At 37.2% G+C, this 14,939-nt stretch overlaps 2 protein-coding genes across 14 annotated transcripts in view; one reads left to right on the forward strand and one right to left on the reverse strand.

Annotated features, from left to right (window-relative positions):
- The window catches only part of LOC308662530 (uncharacterized protein), a 60,639-nt gene extending 45,960 nt beyond the window's left edge, over positions 1-14,679 (forward strand). Inside the window, exons 21-25 of one of the 10 annotated variants that reach the window (XM_081318445.1) lie at positions 6,905-7,010; positions 7,856-8,071; positions 9,550-11,320; positions 11,723-11,861; positions 12,808-14,679. In XM_081318445.1, coding sequence (XP_081174571.1) covers positions 6,905-6,951 — 47 coding nt within the window. In that variant the 3' untranslated portion in view covers positions 6,952-7,010; positions 7,856-8,071; positions 9,550-11,320; positions 11,723-11,861; positions 12,808-14,679. Of the gene's footprint in view, positions 1-1,896; positions 2,292-6,904; positions 7,028-7,855; positions 8,072-9,549; positions 11,321-11,722 lie in introns of those variants that run through there. The other 9 variants (XM_081318441.1, XM_081318446.1, XM_081318436.1 and 6 more) reach the window with 9 other exon arrangements.
- The window catches only part of TMEM39A (transmembrane protein 39A), a 37,132-nt gene continuing 24,533 nt past the window's right edge, over positions 2,341-14,939 (reverse strand). For all 4 annotated transcript variants that reach the window (XM_081318450.1, XM_081318449.1, XM_081318452.1 and 1 more), the window contains 6 exons: positions 9,004-9,087; positions 6,927-7,081; positions 6,179-6,527; positions 4,948-5,135; positions 3,244-3,364; positions 2,341-3,037 (listed from right to left, as the gene is read on the reverse strand). In XM_081318450.1, coding sequence (XP_081174576.1) covers positions 2,804-3,037; positions 3,244-3,364; positions 4,948-5,135; positions 6,179-6,527; positions 6,927-7,081; positions 9,004-9,087 — 1,131 coding nt within the window. In that variant the 3' untranslated portion in view covers positions 2,341-2,803. The remainder of the gene's footprint in view (positions 3,038-3,243; positions 3,365-4,947; positions 5,136-6,178; positions 6,528-6,926; positions 7,082-9,003; positions 9,088-14,939) is intronic.

A 14,939-nucleotide genomic window follows, 5' to 3' on the forward strand; every position in this document is an offset into this window, starting at 1 on the left:
ATGGGAGAGTTCAAACCCTGGATTGGATCGGGAACCACATTTTTAGTAGATGTTTACACTGACTATTAGAAAGGAGCATTTTTTTCAGCCTTACCTTACACAACAGGCTGTTTTCAATGGATGGGAGGAGGGAATACACAGACTGTGGAGGTTTCCTTGAATTTAGGAGTGGTGGTCTCAAATTAATGTTAAACTGAACAATATGAGGGAGTAAGCCTCTGTAAGCAAGCAACTATTTTCCTTTATCCATTCCTTTGTAAATGTTCACAAAATTTGTGACTATCAGATTGAAAGTTACAATTCTGTCCTCCTTTATAATGGTATACTGTATTGTTAAAATTGTAAGAGGAAGACTGGTTTCCTAGAAAAGCCTTTCTGTTCTTCAACCTAAATAAAGTATTCTGGTATAAGGTAAATATAAAGCCCTTAGTTTACAGGTAGTCCTCAACTTACAACAGTTCATTTGTAACCATTCAAAGTTACAACAGCACTGAAAAAAGTGACTTATGACAATTTTTTTCACACTTATGAAAGTTGCAGTACCCCACAGTCACATTATTAAAATTGGATGCTTGGCAATTGACTCATATTTATCATGGTTGCAGTCCCGGGATCATGTGATCACCTTTTGTGATCTTCTTACAAGCAAAGTCAGTGGGGAAGTAAGAATTTAAGAAGCGTGTTACTAACTTAACTGCAGATTCACTTAATAACTGTGGCATAAAAGGTTGTAAAATGAGGCAAAATTCACTTAACAAATGTTTCACTTAGCAACAAAACTTTTGGGCTCAATTGTGGTCGTAAGTTGAGGACTACCTGAATTTATCTTTGCAAAAACTGTCAAAATCAAACTATGACATAGACTAATCCAATAAACAGGAAAAATGGAAATCATTCTCCCTGCAAGGTTAGTTTAGTGGTGTGTGTGTGTGTTATGAAAAAAATCATTCTTTATTGTCAAATTTCATAAAACTACTGGGACAAGGGCACCTAAAAAGGATTCTCAATTTCTTACAACATTGTTTTTCCTGCTTTTTTATGTATTTTAAATGCTATTTATGTAGGGGTTTTTGTTTCTGCATGTGGGTTTTATTTTGGTACTAAACATTTTGCCATAATGCAGTAAGGCCAAGAATATACCCCACAAAAACAAGCAATATCTTTAAGTAGGAAGTAAAAGTAATCATGCTTGTAATTCCATTAGAGAAAATAAATAATAAGATTTTGCATACATATAAACTACTACAGAGGAGGACTTAATCCTCATTCTCAATTTGTCTATATTCTTTTCACTTTGGGAAAAAAATGATAAGGTGCTTAACATATTTCTGTTAGAAAAGGCTGTAATTTAGTTCTCATTTTGCTCTGCAATTCTATAGAGCTCATATTTTCTCCCATGTACCATCTACCCAAAGTCTAATAATTTTGGATAGTATTTTAACCAGAGATCTGTAAAAAAAATATTCATTAAAGCAAGAGAGAGGCAACTATTATGTGGTAGAAGGTTTAGCTGGCATTATCTGATCCAGACTGTAAAATCTGAGGTAAGAGTGTTATCCAGTTTTGTGTTGCCATCTAGTAGCCATCTAGATGTTTGCTGTTCACATTTGGTAACTCTTAATTCACAGAACTGACTGAATGTTTTACAAAATAGCTGTTATGGTTAGTCACAAAACATTCAGATCCTAGAACGATTTATCCCTATTTCTGGGTCTATGGATATACCTTCAAAAAGAGGGACTAAGCTTTCTTTCTAAGATGTCTTAAGAGCTCTGAACATTCTTAGATATTACTCAAGGCTAGTAGTTGCAGAGGCCAGCCTCATTTAATTCTTTTTAATTAAAAATGCTGCCAAAGAAAATGGCCATGAGCCCTACTTGGATTACTCTGTTGCAGAACAAAGTATTGAAAACTTTGAGGATGCAGTCTAACATTGAAATTGTGGTTACTCCAACGTTGGAGGATTTAAGAAGAGATTGGACAACCATTTGTCTGAAATAATATAGGGCCTTCTGCTTGAACAGGAGTTTGGACTAGAAGACCTCCAAGATACTTTCCAAAGTTATTCTGATATTCTGTTAAATAGCAATATAAAAGGTGTGCTAAATTAGTTTATCTTCCTTCCTTGCCTACTAAGAAATCCCACATGCAAGCTGGACATCACTTTGAGAATATAGTTTAATAATGTGCAAAAACGAATTATTTTGCCTATTGTACCATGTGATGTTGAATAATACTTTATTACTCTATACTGCTTGAAGGTGTTATTAAAATTATTCTTTAAATGTGAAGGGGCTGGAGTTTTCTGTCATGTAAAGAAGTTTAAAACAAACTGAAGCATACCATTACCATTTTAATGCTTTAAATATAAAAATTTTGGCAAGGGTTTTTGATGGCATGATCTTTTAAAAAATTAATGACCGTAAAATGGGACTCAGGAAGTTGCCCATGTCTTGTCCACAATAACTGTAAGCAATGGCCACCTTTGGCTAGATGTATAGCAAATAGGTAAGTCCTATACGTAAAACTGAGTTTTATGATGGCTAACTTGCATGCACAGTAAATAGAGGGACCACACATACAAGGCTCTTGCTTCACATAGATATATGTTGATATACAGTATAAACACAATGATGTCTTTATATAAAATAACCTTGTTTATAAAGCGACATTTAACTGCCACTTGGCCCTTCCCTACCCCACAAAAAACAGTAGTATACAAAATATAAAATATTTTTTAAATATTTATAAACAGTTGCAAGGAAAAAAATATAACTGTATGAAAATATCCTTCCTCAGATGACTAATGGGCTTTTAACCCATAGCTGTTGAGTGGATAAGAATAGGCCTTGCCCAATACTATTCGGTCCCTCAGGAGTTTAAATAGGACATAGTAGTTGCAGAAGAGTATCAGGGCCACAGAGAGTGTATGGTTCCACTTCTCTGAGCGAAGCAAGGAGTAGAGTTGATAACAGACCACACTGCCTTCTATGAGAATCAGCAGATTGAGAAGCCGTAAGGGATGGTGGAAGAGGAACTAGAAAAAAAACAAAATGTATGTTTATAGAACTTAGTAGCATTATCTCTGAATTAGCAAGGAAGAACCACATTTTATTAACAAGATGTTAGATTCTTCCAACCTATGCCAGTTATTAATGATTTGTTGTTGTAAAAGAACAGAAATCTTTTAATCTCATGGTAGGAAGTATTTTATTCCCAGACCCTCAATAATCCACTACTTACATAAAAGCGAGCATGAGAGACATCTGAAGGCACAGCTACATTATAAGGTCCCACTGCTTTATATAAGCATCGACTATGTCGTACCAGCACTCCCTGTGGCCATATTGTGCTCTCAGACCAGCTATGGACAAAGAAAAAGATTTCATTATTACCCGAAAGCAAAACCAGATGAATAATTTCATTAAATAAATATAGATGGCTTTTATATGCCTTATATTTAAACTTCTCTAGTTTTAGAACTTTTATCTTTGTTCAACAAGCATAACAGCTTAAAAAGCTTCTTGGATGAGAAGCGAAACGTCTTCAAAGAAAAACAAAAAAGTCCAGTTGCCTTGTGAAAAAGCACCTTTGGGATAAGCGTAACAGAGATTTCAGTAGAAATGGAAATCCTAATTCTAACTCAAATTAAACAAGAAGTAACCACTCCTTCCCGTTCACTGTTAAAAAATCACTGAATGTTCCTTCTTTGAGTGTTCAAATTTATTTCTCTCACTTCAAATTTGATAAAAATTCTCTACTACCAATTGCACTATGTGAAAGTTCTTGGTAACCTGTTAAATTTTATAATGGTAATATTTATTTTCCATGTTTTTAATATTTAAAACAATGGAAAATCAGCAAATCCAATTGTTTTTTATTAAAAGCTTCTACCATATGGTCAACTTTATGGTTTCCATCCCAGGAATCCATTCAAACCTTAGGAGTTTCATTTAGGGGTGAATGGAATTTGTAATTTTTCCCCCTGTAAAATGTACCTCAGCCCTTCCCCCCAGTTTTTCTTTTAACTTACAATATTTTGCTTTAGTTTTCAACAAACCTTAAAGATTTATAAAACATTGTTCTTAAGCAAAAGTCCTGCCTGCCTTCAGTTTGCAGTCAGGAAGATGACTGAGCCATTCCACTCAGTTGCATGGAATGTTGGAAGCTTTTATAGTTATTGCAAGGATAAAATTGCTGATCACTCCAAATTTGAAGGTAGGTAAAGTTGAAATTGTATCTGAATGATCAAAACGCAGGAGCCAAGGAGTATTCTTGGAGTTGGCACTGGGCTTCTAAAGTTTTTGCTGGGAAGAGTGTCTTCAGCAGTTTTTGTTTGGTATGTAGGCCTAGAAATTACACTTTCTGCATTTGAACTTTGGTAAGCTAGCTAACTAAGGGGACGCGGTGGCTCTTTGGGTTAGGATGCTGAGCTTGTCGATCAGAAGGTTGGCAGTTTGGCGGGTCGAATCCCGAGTGCCGCGTAACAGAGTGAGCGCCTGTTACTTGTCCCAGCTTCTGCCAACCTAGCAGTTCGAAAGCACGTAAAAATACAAGTAGAAAAATAGGGACCACTCCGGTGGGAAGGTAACAGCGTTCCGTGCGCCTTTGGCGTCTAGTCATGCCGGCCACATGACCACGGAGACGTCCTCAGACAAACACTGGCTCTTTGGCTTTGAAACAGAGATGAGCACCGGCCCCTAGAGTCGGAAACGACTAGCACGCGTGTGCGGAGGAACCTTTACCTTTACCTAAGCTAGCTAACTTTGTGAAGACTATGACACAAAAACCTATCAAAACCATATTCTGCTAACAGTGAATCTTATAAATGAAAATACAACACATAAAAAGAAAACATAAGCCTCAGAAACCTCAATAAGTGCAACTTAAAGAAGTCTTTCCAAAATTCCTACAGCCCTAGAAAAAATGTTATGACTACAAACTTACATGTGTTGAGGGGCATTACTATATGAACCATGTTCCAGCTTCTGCCACTTGCCCAAGTGAGCAGCTGATCTGTGTAGCAAGTCACAATACTTGGGAGGAAGCAATTGTGTGGTGAGCATGACAAAAGCATTGATCCAAACCATGATGAGGTGCTCACATGACCAGCGCATATCGTAATACTGAGTGCTCTGCAAGAAACCAGAGAATAAATTAACGAGAGCATCCCAACTACCTCAGAAGCAGTAAGATGATGTTCTGGCAATAATACACATATAACAATTTCCTTCTCACTCCTATGGGGCAGTATTTTATCTTCCTCAATCTCGGGTCCACCAGAGATTTGCAAATGTGAGGGTCTTCACAGTATCTTAAGTCTTCCTAGCACAATACTCTTCTGGGGAGAGCGCTCTGATGTTGTTCCTGGGATTTGTTGGAACCACTCTCCCAGCTGAAGAGTCACAGATCCAAGTGCTTCCTCCTACCCACCACTGGGACCATTTTGGCCTTGCCTTTCCACATCCCTTCCAATTCCTTTTTCAGGCTGTGGTACTTACACAATTCCTTATAAACTGCAAGGCTAGTAAACTAGGGGAACTTGGGCATTTCTTTCTGGCATTTTAATGCATTACATACACTGGCTGCACACACACTTGTGTTACAACTCCCTGAGCTTTCTAGAAAATGCTCAAACAAATGTGTCCTTATGGATTCCATACTAAAATGATAGATTCAAAATACGTTGTTACTCAAAAACAGAATTAAATTAACAGTGTAAGTCCTGTATTTCTGCCTTTAGAATTATTCTGAACAGCTTCTGAAATCTATGAAATGATATCATTTTCCCCAGTTCTAATTGGATTGATTTAAAGTCTTAGTGCTGATAATCTGGATATTGTCAAATTAGGATCTGAATTGGGCACCAAGTGTATACTATGGCACAAAATAGAATCATGTTACAGTTGTCTTGAAAAAGAGCACAGGGTTAGTAAATGGGATGGAAAAAAGACTGGGAAGACCACAGGGGCACTACATGTATGGCAATACCTATCCTCCAACGGGGAGCAATACTAGGGCACTCCAGATGCAGCTACACTCCGCCATCCAGGCTGCCAAAGGGGAGACAGAGAAAAGGGGAATTAACCAGAAGTCCATTGCCCCAGCAATCCACAGGCAAGATTTAGGAGGTGGAGTGGCACTAATAATAATAGTAAAGTAATACAAGAACAGCTACCTTCACAAAGCACAGTGGCAGAAATGCCACATAGTAGGCACTGAAGAGGGAATTGAATAGAACTTCCTTGATTCGGCGGTTAAAGTCTGCTTTGAGGCCCTCCACTTCATTGCGAATGAGATCTGGGGACAAGGGACAGCTGTGCGTTGGAGTGGTCACAGAGGGGTTGAACTGTTCTTTGACAGATTCTCTCAGGAGAGAAAATAAATCTTTGGGCTTCACAAGACTGCCAACCCCTGAGGCACTATCATCCACTAGTTGATCCTGCACTAAATAGCTGCACTCTGTTGAAAGAGGCTGGTTTCTACTATCTTGGTGGAAGCAGCACAATGGAACATAGACACCAAACCTGAAAAAGGAAAAATGACAGGGTGAAATTATAATCTGTGACACATCCCATCTATGAATATCAGACAGAATTTTCTATCAAGAACTGTAGCTTCTCAGGTAATTATCTCATTTTCCTACTCAATTTGATATGTATTCTCCCTCTTGTTTGTCTTGATCTTGTATGAAGTTGATGGTCTGAGTGTCTCCTGATTAATTAAAGTTTGATGTATAATAGACATTAACAGGAAAAATTGCCCTGAAACAGGCAACTTTCCCTTATGATTTTTCCTCCAAAATTCAAGAACTAGCTTTGAAGCCATTGTTCTATACGCAGACTTCATTGGTCAAAAGTGTTTCTCGTTATCCTGTCCAATACAATTGGAATTGTTCATTCAGGACAAACGGTAAGGATACTTACGGATAGCCAAGGAAGAGGAGATTGAGGACAGAATGGCTGCGGAAGAGGTTGACCAGAGTCCAACAGAGCACCCATACACAAAGGGTGAGTAGAACTAGACGTGCCAGAATCAATACCATATCGTGAATCATTGATGAAGTACCCACCTGCGAGGCCTGTAGAGTTAAACCCAGAATTCCATCAGCTCCACAGTCTTCCCTCATATCCCACAAATGTTTCAAAGATGTTCTGGTTCAGAGCAAAACAAAAAAAAAAAGCAAAAAAAAAGCTGGACATGGGAATGTATTCCTTCAGCTGCCAGCAACAATTTCCTTGCTTTTCCCTTCTTTTACTACTAAATCTCAATCAGGTTTGCCTCTACTTTGTTTCATATCCAAAGCAGAACAGTCCTGCTTCATTCTATCTGCAGACCAAAACTTTCAAAACATACATGCTCTGAGTTTGGGCATGGACCACATGAACCCCAGCTGTACCTGGAATAATTTCATGTTTTAAAGGTGGGGACGAGAAGGGAATTTAATTAGTAGAATAAGTAAAAAACCCTGAAAGTTCCAAACATTTCAGTCTTGCTCACTCTAGTGAAGTCAACACTTGAGTGAAATGCCCTGCAGATTCAAGGCAGGACAGTGTATCCCATCCTATCCCACAAGTATCATCTTCGAGCAAAGAGTGCCTACTTCTGCGATAAAATAAAATTTAGATTAAAGTACTGCAATTGTGATAGACAGTGTATTCAATCCTATCTTCATTACAAAGTGGCTTGGATTTGGGGCATGAAACCCATCTCAAAATGCTTGCACAAAGAAATAACTTTTCATACAGACCTCTAGGAAACACTCATCCTTACCAGAAAAACATCTTATTTCTTGAAAAAATAAGTCTTGAAAAAATATCTTTCTGTAAACATGACTTAAACATTTACTCCTTAGATCAATTTAATATTGTGCACAATCAATATAAACGGAGAACAAACCCCATTCTTTACTAGCACTGATGATGTTACCTAGTTTGGGTAATGAAACATATTTAAGAAAAGAACCAAGCTCAGCACCAAGGACCCCTACAATCAATGTTGCCTGAAATAACTTGAACTTTGTTTTTCATGCTGGTTTAATAACATGGAACCTAAGGGCATTGTCTACTGTGTAAGTTACAATCAGCTATAACTTGCGATACTTTACAAACATTTATCCCAAGCAAAGCAGCTTCATAAGTAATCTGGTAACTGTAATTTTATTATAAGTAGTCCTTGGCTTATACTCATTTGTTCATTGACAGTTTAGAGTTACAGTGGTGCTGAAAAAAATGGACGTAGACCAGTTCTTGATGTTTTGGCTATTGCAGCACCCTCGCAGTGATGTAATCACAATCCAAGTGCCGGGCTACATTTACAACTTTACAGGGAACCTTAGTCATGACTGCCATTTGTGACCTCTGCTGGTTTCCTATAAGGCAGGGGTGTCAAACTCGAAACTTCATGTGATGTGTTGTGATGTATTGCAACTTTTTTTCCATTGCTGGCAATGGGGTGGGTGTGGTTTTGCCATGAGGCATCTGGCCCACGGGCTGGCAGTTTGACATCCCTGCCATAAGGAAATCAATGTAGAAACTGGCAAGAAAGATCACAAGTTGCTCTGGTAAGTCACTCTGACTTTTCTTTTGCCCAGAGCAACCCCCTCCTCCCATGCAGACTTTGCTGGTTCTCCCTTGACTCGTGCATGTCCTGCACTGCCTCTTCCAGGTCTCCCATACCCATTGCATGCGTACTTACCTGAGATTCCTGCCTCTTCCCTCTTTAAGAACCTATGGGTCTTAGGGTTATGACAGCAATTGGGAATGTCCAGAATTGCTGTCACTGTGAGGTCACATGATGTCATGCTTTATGACTGCACTTCTCAGCGATGGCAATCCTAGTACCAATTGCTGTCATAACCCGAGGACGACCTGTAACATTTAACACTGAGATATATTTTATTAAAGGTGGATAAATGAAAAGAGAAGTACAAAAGAATAAAAAAGGGACATACTAACTCATTTAGAGTATCTTGAAACTGGAAAAGATTATCATCATCATTACCTCAGAGATGAGGGCCCATACAAGCCTCCGTGCCAACATCACTGTGATGAATGCGGCCAGGTGATAATCAATGAGGTGAAAATTCTAAAGGAGAAAAGAAGAGGGTATTCACCAGTGTGAAGGAGAGGCCAGAAAAGCAGGAGATGCTGAGCTGATATAGTAGAAGCATGGAAGTTCCTATAGGGAAGAATCAGGAATCACTGTGAATAACTGCCAGTCAGCCAGAGAAGCAGGGAAGAGAAAGAGTCATGTTAAGCATGTTCAGATGCAAAGAAAGCATTAGACTTACAAATACCACACAGAAAGGAAAACACAGAAATGGGCATTCTATATTTACATGTATACTTCCACTCTTAAGAAAAAGCAAAATAGCTAGCACAGACAAAAATGTCCCCATAAGGATACCAGTCTCATATAACTGTGTGAGAAGGGGCTCATTCCCCCCTCCCAATCTCTAGATGCTATAGTGAACTTGCCCACGATAAAAAGTAAAAAATCGCAGAGTCATTAAACTGCTATAATCTGATGAACTCATTCCTATTGCAGGAAAACTTGGGACAGGCACGTGAAGAAAGAGGTTTGTTGAAGGCAGAGTGAACTGCCTTTACTTTTTTGATAAGCATAGAAGTTGACAGATCTAGAAGAAAAAAAACTTAAAAATTGCATGGTTGTATGCCAGAAAAGGAACGTTGTCCATGGGGTCGCGATGGGTCGGACACGACTTCGCAGCTAACAACAACGTGTCAGAAAAGCTTCAGTGTTGCTCCAAAGCTGTGCAGCACATCATCTTTGCTTGTTTATTGTTTCTGCTTTTAGAAAGTGTTTCAAACACATCATTTCACATTTCATCTTTTATTATAAAAACATTTTATTATACTATTGTTTCAAATGTTATGGTGTAAATAATTCTGTATGCATTTAAGGGTAGGGATTCAAGGGTAACTTTACCTTTAGCAAAAAAAGTTTAAAAAATGATTAATAAATGATTGTTCCAGAATTATCTGCCCCATACCTGTTATTATCCAAAGTCTGTTTGAGGAAGAAAAGGTTTTTACAAATTCTTAACAAATCAACATATCTCTTGTAGATGCCTCTCCTAGAAATTAACACAATCCCTCCCCTGGTGAATGAATCAGGAAGCCTCTGGAATTAACAAATTGCTCAACGTTTTACATGATGATTTCACTATTTCAGTTTTGGTCACCCTCTGCTCTAAGCCGGATTCTTGAAAAAGAAAACAGTTTTGCTGGAAGAAAACTTGGAATACATTCAACTTTATATACCTGGAAACCATTCAGCACCTGCCATCTCATTCAAAAGCAGAAATATAAGGTTGTTTCTTTTAGAATGCAAAATTAGGGCATGAATATATACATATTTCTCTTGAGTCAATAGAGGTTCCTTTTCCAGAGGGTCATAAAATTATGATGTATTTCTGCATTAGTAATGAGATCTCTAATACTGTATTTAAAAATGAAGAGTCATGAAATTTTAGAGGTATATTAGATTTCTATGCAGCATTTCAATGCACCATGGGCAGTTAGAAAAAAAATGGATATAACACTATGCAAAAATTTAGACACTCCATAGTCCAGGGGTAGGCAACCTTGGCTGTTTGATGACTCGTGGACTTCAACTGCCAGAATTCCTGACCCAGCATGGCTCAGCTTGGAAATCTCTCCCTTTTCCCTCAGTGTGGCTGGCTCAGGAATTCTAGGAGTTGAAGTCCATGAGTCATAAAAGAGCTAAGGTTGCCTACCCCTGCCATAGTCAAACTGTATGTTTCAATAAACACTTAACTAAACAAAACCAACAAAACCATTACGTGATATATTTATCTGCATATCTGAATGGACATTATTTTTGTGTACACAGTTTGAATAACTTGTACATATGTTCACAAACTCTTTAAAAATAATACAGTTTTCAGAAATTTTCTAGTCAATACTTCGTGATACCTCCTTTATAGAAATACATTTTTCAAAGGTTTCCTATAGTCAGTTAAGAGCATTTTTCAAACTTCCTTTTCCTGTTTTCCAGTGAGCAGTCTGAAGATTCGGAATGCCGAACTCTTCGGCTGGAATTTCTTTTTGTTGGGGACCCTAAGGGGCCAGAACCCACCCTGAAGGGGTGGAATGAAGGAAGGAAATCCCAGGGACTTAGGAGAGATGGCGGTCTCTCTGAACGGTCTAGGAGAAGCCTCCCAGAAACCAACAGAAGAAAAGGCTGGCTAACTGCATGTTCAGCCATAGTTGGAGACAAAGGAAGTCATAAGCTTTTAACTTAAGCAGATTAAAAACAGCATGCTTGAATCTGGGTAAGAATATTGATTTTCTCTATCCTACCTATTTTCCTGAAAAAGAAAGTCCCAAAATAAGAGATCTCCGGGGAGAAAAAGGAGGGGGATCTTTCTCCTTTTGGTTACCGGAAGCGGTGAAACTTACCCTTTAGAGAGAGAAAAAAAGACTAGAAAGACCTGAAAAATGAGCAAACGCTGATACCAACTTGTGGGTGAGGATTTTTTTTCTCTGACCCTCAAAGTTCTTAGAAAATGCAGCTGTGTAAACAAAGTGAGAGTAACAAAACTGAAGCAATTAATACTTTAGAAAAGGAAACATAAGCAGCAACAATTTCAAGACAATGATTTTAAACTACAAAGAAATGCAGAACAACCTTGAGAGTATGAATCAAATTATTTCCAACTTAATTTCACTCAAAGAAATCTTCCAGGAAAATACAGTAGAGATGACTGAACATAATTCTGAGGATAGAAAATTAAAGATGGAACCGTATAAAATAAAAAAATCATGATTTAATTCAAATGGGAAATATTTCAACACGTCCAAGCAACTTTGAAGGTAAGAAAAAGAATGAGAAAAAACTCTTTATAGGGAAACAAATGATACAGCAAAAGATACTGATTAAGAAAGGCAATGGCCAGAGAAAAAAGACTAAAATGGAAATCAAGAAAATAGATGATGGGACTTATCAGAGAGAATACTTAAAAAAAAACATTTGTTTGAATACGTGGTGGCTCAGTGGGTTAGGACACTGAGCTTGTCGATCAGAAGGTCGGCAGTTTGGTGGATCAAATCCCGAGTGCCGCGTAACAGAGTGAGCGCCTGTTACTCGTCCCAGCTTCTGCCCACCTAGCAGTTCGAAAGCACGTAAAAATGCAAGTAGAAAAATAGGGACCACTACGGTGGGAAGGTAACAGAGTTCCGTGCGCCTTTGGCGTCTAGTCATGCCGGCCACATGACCACGGAGACGTCCTCGTACAAGCGCTGGCTCTTCGGCTTTGAAACGGAGATGAGCACCGGCCCCTAGAGTTGGAAACGACTAGCACGCATGTGCGGGAGAACCTTTACCTTTACTTTTAAAGAAATGGAAAAACTTTGAAATATATAACTCTTAGAGGGATGAATTTTTTTCCTCTTTTTTTCTTAACTAATATTTTTTTCTTTCTGTAAAAAAAGTTGAAATGATTTAAACAAAGCAAATGTTTTAGTTATTTAAATGTGATGATAAGAAAAGCATAAAAATGTGTTTTGAATGAGAGTTAAAGGAGATGATTAGATCTACCGAATGGAATGCTTAAAGTTTAAATAGACTAAATACATTCCTAGCTATGGTAAAAAAGAATAAGAAATTGAGGGAATAAATATATATTAAATTAGAAGGGATACATATTTTAAGTTGTATGTTATTTTTTATATCTCAGTGCTTTTGTCTTTTTTTCTTTTTTCTCTTTTTTCTCTCTCCTTTTTTGTCTCTTCTTTTCTCTTTCTACTTTTTTTACTTAAGAAATATAAAATTATGAGAGGGCTTATATGGAAAAAAACAGAATTAAATCCACCAATGTAAATGTAGTTAACTGTTGAAAACATTGTCACTACTAAGAATATTTAGAATTTGGGGGAGAAATAAGCTGAAATCAGCACGGTAACAGGATTTATGATAAGGCAACAAAATGACAAATAGGATTATTGAAACTATATACTTAATTGTTGTTAATTTAAAAAATGAGAATTGTCTTAATCTAATGTTTTGCAAAGAAAGATACTTTGGGGAAAGGGGAAATCAAATGAAATTAATTGTTAAAGATTGTCTTATAAATGTTACCCAGGCAACATACTGTTTACAAATTACTGAATGATTTATGTTATGTTAAAAAATACCAATAAAATATATACAAAAAAAGAGCATTTTTCACTCTTCACTGTAGAGTTCTTCTTTCTCAGAAAAACTCTTTGTTTCTTGCCGACACTGAATGTTTGAAATCCCCCATGTTCAAGTCTATGGACTTCTCTCTTTTTTCCTGTAAATACTTTATGGTATGTTTTAGATTATTGTCTTGCTGAAATATCCAACTTATTTTCAGCTTCAATCTCTGATTCTAAGCTATTAGCTTTTAGGATGTGATGATATCCTTCTTCCTGCACAGTATTTCTTATGACACTGACTACCATACAGCCCTAAATTCCCATCTTCATGCATAAAACTAGGCAAGGGGTTCATTTTTTCCAAATCCTTCACCCTGTTTTTTCCAAATACATTTCTCCAAATATATCAATTTCTGTTTCACCTCTCCCAAGTACTTTATTCTAAAACCTTTCAAGTTAATCAAGGGTTATTTTTCCAGACAATGTTTGTGATGATGTTAGAGAAAAGATTGTCTTCTCACCACTGTGTTGGTGATCAATGCTTAGAATCCTTTTTAATACCCTTCCTCTGCTTTCTGAAAGTTATTTTCATTTTCAAATGGCCAGTTGCCTAGAGAATACCATCATGATCATGGTATCTCTCCTGCCATTAAATATACTATCATTGTTGGGAGCTTCAGCTGAAAGCAAGCAAAACCATCACAACCTGAAAGGTTAGAAGTTATATGTTTACATAACAGCTCTGATTCTTTAGCAAAAGAGACAATATGGAACAATAAAAAGGCTAGGTGATTTCTAGAAAAGTCAAAAGTGTGCTGACTGGACTTATCAGCTCATAAAAATATGTATTCTAGAAGCAGAGATCACAGAGAACTTCCAAAAAATTTGTTCTGCAGATCTTCTCACCTTTCCAGTTCATAAAATGTGACTAGAGAAGGAAAGTATAGTGATACTGTAGAGAGCATCTGGATTAAAATAAGTAGAAAAATGTCTAGTGACAAATTACTCTGACACTCATAGCAATAATCCACCCCAACAAATATCCTAGAGAACAGAAATGCCAATTAGAAGAAATGAAAATATCTCCAAGGAACTCCACATCTCTGCACTGCCTTCCTGTCTGCAGCAGTGATGCTTACAGATCAGACTGTAATGCAATATGACAGGATGCTCTCGATCGTCCCTCTATAGAAAGTGGGAAGGATAGGGGAAGGAAAATGTAGTTTTCTCATGCAATGCAGAAAATACAGGCGCTGCTGTGTCCGCTTCACTGGTATCTCGCTGTTGAGCGATCAAGCCAGCCTAGCTGCACACCCAGAAATTTGATGCTGCTGACCATCTCTATAGGTGAATCATTAATACACAGAGGAGTGTGACTATGCCTGCCTTTTCGGAAATCGACAATTGTCTCTTTAGTTTTTCCAACATTTAAAATATATGTACTGAAAGAAAACTTTAAAGTAGTTTTGTATTTATAAAATGAGTTTGTAAATGTATATATTTTTTCCTTTTATGTAATGTTGAATAATTTCAAAGTTTATAAAATACTATTGATCAAATTTGAAAACGAGAAGAAAAAGTTTTACTCCTTGAGGATAATTATATATGATATTTGAATAATTTTTAAAGTTTGTAAAATGTCAAAGCTAAAAAAAGCTTCTTCCTTCGGGGTTAGAAAAAAAATTGAAATAATATAAGGAATTCTTCTAAAATAAATTATGATAAAGATTAATGAGTAAACAGAAGCATATATTATTCCCCACAGCAAGGAGA

This window comes from Vipera berus (genome assembly GCF_964194415.1).
Source record: "Vipera berus genome assembly, chromosome: 2".
NCBI classification, from domain to species: Eukaryota; Metazoa; Chordata; class Lepidosauria; order Squamata; family Viperidae; genus Vipera; species Vipera berus.